Source organism: Leuciscus leuciscus, assembly GCF_965113295.1.
Source record: "Leuciscus leuciscus genome assembly, chromosome: 1".
In the NCBI taxonomy this organism is placed as follows: domain Eukaryota; kingdom Metazoa; phylum Chordata; class Actinopteri; order Cypriniformes; family Leuciscidae; genus Leuciscus; species Leuciscus leuciscus.
This window is the reverse complement of record NC_138725.1, coordinates 22,886,628-22,893,601: the sequence shown is the minus strand read 5'-3', so window position 1 is coordinate 22,893,601 and position 6,974 is coordinate 22,886,628. Positions and strand designations below refer to the sequence as shown.

Here is a 6,974-nt window from a genome sequence, read left to right as displayed (position 1 = left end):
TTTCTGTTCTTGTTTCTCTTTCCTTCAATGATTCTGCATATTAACATCAGGTGTCACCACTAATGGCCAATCATCACTTAATTAATCACTTAATTATCTCATTAACTTCAACACTGCTTCAGTGTTAACTTAATTATCTCATTAACTTCACCACTGCTTCAGTGTTAACTTAATTAACTCATTAACTTCAACACTGCTTCAGTGTTAATTTTTAACACCCTGTAGTGTGGACACATATAAACACTGAGGAGTGTTAATTTAACACTGGGGATTTTGCTGTGTATTTGTACTCGTTGTGAATACGCAGGCCACAAGAAGTAAAAAAGTTTTTTTATTGTTTTTTTTTTTTATCACTTTTACTCAGGACATGCTAGCTGGCAACAAAGGATTCCATTCATTGTGCTAAGCTAAGCTAGCGCCGACCCTGTCAAACTAAAACAATGCATGCACTGAGACAAAAATGCATTTACCCACCTATCTAAATGTATGAAAGAAGGTGAATAAGCCCTATTTAAAAAAACGGTGGAGTGTTCCTTTAAATGAATATATGTTAAATGAGTAGATAGATAGACAGATGAATGTGAAGTACGACATTGATTTATGTGGAACTAATGTGATGCAATCATGTAAATCAGCACTCAATATATGTTTATTAATATATAAGTATTATACAGCTCAAACTGAAGAGCAGAATTGAAGTGCCAATCACTGTCTTTCCTAAATGTCAAACCAAACCGATACTTCCTAAATCTTGACCTTTTTTGTTAGATCACAGTTCAGTTCACTTCTTACTCCAATGCTTTCCAACACAAACACAGTGTCACACCAGAGACCTGCATGATCTCTTATTTTCTTGACATCAGTAACTTTAAACATCTCAGGAATCAGCACCTCTTCCTCCTCAGGAAACCTTGAATATTTTGCCACATAAGCACCTTCACAAGTTTTGATTTCAAAACAAGATGTATTTCCATATGCTTCTGTTTCTCTACAATCAAGAGAGGATGAAGAAAATAAGCCGAAACGAACCTCTGTGTTCAGAACACTCTCATCAAATGTAATATTTGTTCCTCGATAAGTTGACTTGCATCCATTTTGTGTTTCCTTCAGAATCTGTATTGCTTCTGTCAGCAAAAACTGAAGTGAATACCATGTGTATGTTCTGTGTTTGTATTTTTGTTTATCACTACCAACAGCATCATTAAAATCCTGATATAGATCAAAATCCGAGTTAGTGTAGACATGAATGGCGATTGAATGAATCTCCATCAAGTTATCTGCTGGAGGCGTAAAATTATGTACAGCAATTTGCCAGGACCTATTGAATTTAGGCGAGTTATTGAGTTCATGCTGTAGCAATTCTCTCTCAACCAGACATTTCATGGTATTTTTGCAACCGACATAAAGATCATCAACAGAATCCAGTGCCATATCCAGTGGAAATATCTGTCCTTCATAATCAGCAGTTCTGTGATCCTGCAGTAACAGGAATCATAATGATCAATCATCAGTATTCATGTCTGTAATATTCATACTCAAACACAAGCTCACCTGTCCTAGAACAGCTGAAATGAGAAGAAGAGCTTCAATGATCAGCAGCATCTTGATTCAGTCGAATCCCTCAGATGATCCAGACCATCTGAAGCTCAGATACTGAAAAACAGCTAACAATCTAAGACATAAGGCAAGATAAACCCAACAAAACAACGAAAATGTTATGTTAATCTTTTACTCTATCCTCCTACCCAGCCAGCACAGCCATGTGGGGCCCAAATGGGTTTGACCTGGGCTATCTAACTGGGACCCAGCCAGTTTTGTCCTCGGTTTCCATGTAGGCCCCACATGGGTTTGCCCAGATGAAATGAACACTGCTTAGTGTGCACAGTACAGGCTGTTTAATGTAACACTGAATCAGTGTTGGAGGTAATGAGATAATTAAGTGATTGAATAATGATAGTGCATTATTGATGAACACCTGCTGTTAACAAGCATAATCACTGAAGGAAAGAGAAACACAAGAACTACTTCCAGCCACTGCCTTGGATGAAATCAACTGAAGATAAAATACATTACATTTCTCAAGATCGGATTAAACAACTCCACAAACAGCATTACCAGCTTCACTTATTAGTAACCAGACTGACTTTATTTCTGTCAGACGTCTTCAGAAATTCTTATTGAGAATTAACAGAGGTTTAGATGTTGATTACTTATTTGAAAGTAATAGTTTGATTTGATGTTACCATTGTGGTGATCAGTGTGTGCTTTAGTCAGGCTCTTGACTTTTTAACATTAGTTTTTCTCTGGCAGCTGTATCTTTTTGTTATGGCGAGAACAGCAAGAGAAAATGCAATCAGATGCTGTAAGCTGATTGATGATAAGAGTATAGGCATCGTCATGTAGTGGCTTAACTCACTGATATTTTGTGTAAGGTTTGTACGGGTAGTATGTCATTCATTTTGTTTTATTGTTGTGATTCTGCAGCAAGAGATCCAGCACAGTTTAATCAGAACATCAAATGATTTTTAAAACCCCATTTACACATGTTGGACTACTGAAAGTTCTACTTGCTCACAGACATCAAGAATCAGCATATGAATCTCAACAATGGTGACATGCTTCATGCTGCAATGCATTCTGAGTAGGGCTGGGCGATATATCGCACAATATTGTTAGGCGCATCTCGTCAGTAAAGCCGGTTCCTTGATTAGTAGTAAATCGCCATCACCTGCTTTCAGATGGAGTGGTGTGAAATTAACACTCCTGGGGCTGGGAGTGTATATGAGTCCACACTCAAGAGTGTAAAGTGTTAAAATATGAGTGTTAAATTAACACTCAAGAGTGTTAAAGTTAATGAGATAATTAAGTGATTTATTTAGTGATGATTGAGCATTATTGAAGATACCTGATGTTAACAAGCAGAATCACTGAAGGAGAAAATCACAAATTGTAAGTTACCATTAAGGTGATGGGTGTTTGCTTTAGTTGGGCTCTAGACCATTAACTGTTTCCTTTAAAATTTACTGTTGTTTGTCTGCTGTTATTGATTTATAATAGTTAAATGAACAAAGTAAAGTGTGATCTGGGTCCGTGTACCTTCGGATAATTTGTTTTTTCGTTTTTGTTTAAAAAACGGAAAAACGAAGAAACCGTATGTTTATTGCATATTCAAACCTTGTCGTGGAAATAAAAAACGAGTTTCAGTTTCTTTTATTTATATTTTTTATTTTGTTTTCATCACTCGTTGTTCTAATGCATCAAATGAAAATACAATAAAACCAAAAACGAAAAATGAAGGTTTTTAATGCACAAAGCGCGTATTAGTTCACCGGAAGTTTACTGTATCCCTGGTTACTGGCGCTTGCGATCTATGCTTGTGACAAACAAGTTCATCAATCAAGATGGGGTCAGTCCTGGAAAATCACGCTGAAAACATAGTTAATATGATAAATAATGGAGCAACGTATTCTGATGTTTCCACTGCCTTGGCGTCCATTGGAATTGAAAGAGGCCATTCTGTGGCCAGCATAAAGAAGTTCCTTGGCGACCGCAACCTGGTAAAGAGAGGGCATTTGTCAGATGATCATTTGGAGGTGGCAGTGGCCAGTGCTATTCGAGAGGTGAGTTTATTTTTTATAATCCTGCTGCTGCTGCTACTACTAAGGGATGTGTACTGTCCGCCTGCAATTTGACATATCCGGTTTAATATTATTTCGTACAGACTGGACCGTCTTTTGGCCGAAAAATGATGACGGGTTACCTTGCCTCAAAGGGACTCCGCGTTTCAGAACGCCGCGTTGGATCAGCACTGAGGCTTGTCCATCAACCTTACCACCAAGCTCGTTTACAGGTGCCTATTTCACAGTGTTGTCTGTCTTTTCAGTTTAATTGTGTAATAATGTATGCAGTGTTTGATTAGTATGTGTATCAGGCCCGGCGCCACGAGGGGGCAAAAGGGGGCATTGCCCCCTCAGATCTTATTTGTGCCCCCTCAGTTTCATTTTTGTATTCATGGTTACAAATTAAATGATTAACTTTTTGAGCGGTACAGTCCCATATATGGGATTTTTTATTTCAGTGCCCCTGAGAGTACGGTCCCACATATGGGATTTAGAATGTTCAGTGACGACATAACTGCCAGATTCAAACTGTGCTTTCGCGCGTTGGTTGGCGCTGAGCCAGAGTCGGACGCGCTCAGCGCTGTCATATCACAACTATGCAGTGTTTTCAACCTCACAATGTTTATTTTAGGTTTCAGACATTTAAATACACATTAAGCACTAGTAAAACAATACATTTGGAGTTTGTAAAATACACACTGATGTCTGTGGAAGCAGCAATAACAATCTATTCAAATATAATTTGCTGACGTGTGTTATTCATATCAGACAAACACAGTGGTAGTAACTATAAAGTAGTTTACTCTATTCTTCTATTCCACTTTCTTGCATGTATTTCGGGAGAAATTGATGACTCACAGGATTCTCTGAACTGCGGCACAAAGAAACAGCCATCTCACGTAGATCAAGATCAAGATTATTTATAAAGGTTTTTAAATGACCAAACACACTCACATACACATTTTTGAGAATCGGAATATCAGATAGAATAAAATGGGTTTAGCAAAATCTGTTGATTTTGAATAAAAAAGGGAAAAGGAAATAAAAGCGATACATCCACGGTGTGTCACGTGACAAATATGACGCGTCGCCATGGAAACATTAAGGGGGAACGTTCTAAATTCTAAAATAACAGTCGCCTTGAATAAACTCACTATGGGGAGTCAGTTATAATATTAAAATTAAGCGTGAAAGGGTTAAAATATGCATAATAAATGATGCTGCCTTATCTTTTTTTACTAAGCAAGTTATGTGTGTGTATTGTTCATTGATGGTATAAAGTTAAGCCCCCTTAACAATTTCACATGCCCCCTCAGTCATTTCATTCTGCAGCCGGGCCTGATGTGTATAGTAAAATTGGGGTATGAGGAATTAATACAATACTAATCAAAGACTGCACAATTAAACTGAATAGACAACACATTGTGTATGTTACATTATTAACCTTAATGAACTAGTAAACTCATACATTTATTACCATTTAAATTCCCAGGGAGCACGAAACTTAAACCCAGTTCCTTACAATGCTGAGTATTTTGGTCACAAATTACATATTGACCAAAACGAGAAACTCGTAATGTTCGGAGTTACGCATGTGATCGCAGTTGATGGGTACAGATACAGAGTCGTTGGGCATGCAACCATGCCTGTCAAGAACAACCTTACTATCTATGAGGAGGTGTACAGGTTAGTTGGAAAACCCCCTGTAATAAGAAATCATTAGTAAAATGAAATAGTTGAGTTCTGGTGTTAAATGTGTGTTGTTTGAGTCATTCTGCTCAACTAATAGATATGTGTTTTAATATCAACTGTATGCTTTTAGGATTTGGGCCATTTTTATTAACGCTTTCCTTATTGTATTTCAGACCAGCTGTTCTGACCAATGGAATCTGGGACCAAGTACGTGTAGACTGTGGGAAAGAATTTTATTTATGTCTCTTTATGCAAGAGATACTAGCTGCATACAGATATAACACAGTAAGGGAGCCTTACAAGCAGACACCTTCAACAAAGGTGAGTAGTTAAAAAAATAAAAATAAATAAATAAATCATTTGTTTGAAACCTGTGGTAGGCCCTCTATAAGTTAATGTTTTTGATTCATATATTCAGTATGCATAAAAGTGGTGGACTGCAAGATTGTAATTTTAAGTTTTAAATCAGAACCACAGGATTGAGCGAATGTGGCCGGAGATAAACAACCGGGTCAATTACCCTATTAAGGAGGCTTTGATTCAGCTGACTGACCAGGAAATGATTGACATGGAGGACCCCACCACTCGCTACTGTGTGTCTGATATCGCATGTCAGATAGGCCGTATTGGTGTAGGAAGAGTAGTGGACTCGTGGAATGCCCACAGAATACCAGGTATTCTTATTCTTATTAGCAACCAGTTTTTTTTTTTTTTTGAGAGACAAACTAAAAACACTTAATTTTTTGCAGGGAGAGGTGTCCCAAATGCCTTGGGAGAAGGTGGTTGCTTCAAAAAGTTAACCCTCTGAGGTCGACAAACGCGCCCGCGCGTTTTGCTGGATTTTTTTCAGTTCAGTTCAAAAGAAATTAATTTTGCTCTGTTGACTTTGATATTACAAGCAAGTTTCATACATCAATCGATTCTGTTAAATGTGTATTATTTTTGTGTATACTCACAATAAAAACAAAGTGTTGTGCTTTTTGCCAAATAAAGAAAAATAAACGTGATGCGAGTTCTGCCTTCTCTCTGTCAGTGAAGACCATTCTGAAACGCGTCCGAAAATGAACAATAACTCAGCGAATACTGAGTCAAACAGGCATACAGACACACAGGCATGAAGCTTGAATTCTCTTCTTTAAAATTAGGTAATTTATATAAAAAACAAATATTCTCATCTTGTGAAATCTGTATTAAAAGAGCGATTCCAGTCCAGCTAATTAGAGCTCATTCAAAGGTAATGTGACTCCGCCCACGGAGAGCGCGCGCTATTCAAACGCAAATTACTGAGGCAAACCTGTGAACGCCCCCATCAGCTCGAGAAAACACAAGTTTAATCATATCATTGTAGCCTACGTGTTTACACCATCTGGCAGCGCTGTGAGGAATAATAATAACGGAAAATCTACCTCAGAGTGCGGGTATTGCAGGAGAGAGGATCCGAATATGTAGTAAGTTTTTTTTCCTTCTCAAGTTAATCGCGTTTCTGTGAATGAATGAACGGCAGCCGCAGAGATGCGCGCTGTTTATCACAGCTCGCAAAAAGACAGTTTAAATTTAAATTGCGTCTCTGTGTGAATGAATGATGATGTTTTAGCAAACTGTATTGCTATACTGAGATGAGTAAACTGAAAATTAACATTTATATGCCCTAATATTTCATAA

General features: G+C 37.6%; 1 protein-coding gene across 1 annotated transcript; it reads left to right on the top strand.

Annotated features, from left to right (window-relative positions):
* Positions 1-3,090: 3,090 nt before the first annotated feature.
* Positions 3,091-6,120, top strand: LOC309514106 (uncharacterized protein; the record flags this gene model as incomplete). The annotated part of the gene is made up of 6 exons (XM_082190238.1): positions 3,091-3,620; positions 3,722-3,850; positions 5,113-5,306; positions 5,486-5,633; positions 5,782-5,986; positions 6,062-6,120. Exons 1-6 carry the CDS (start codon positions 3,402-3,404, stop codon positions 6,118-6,120), a joined length of 954 nt encoding a protein of 317 aa, XP_082046364.1. The 5' UTR covers positions 3,091-3,401.
* Positions 6,121-6,974: the final 854 nt, after the last annotated feature.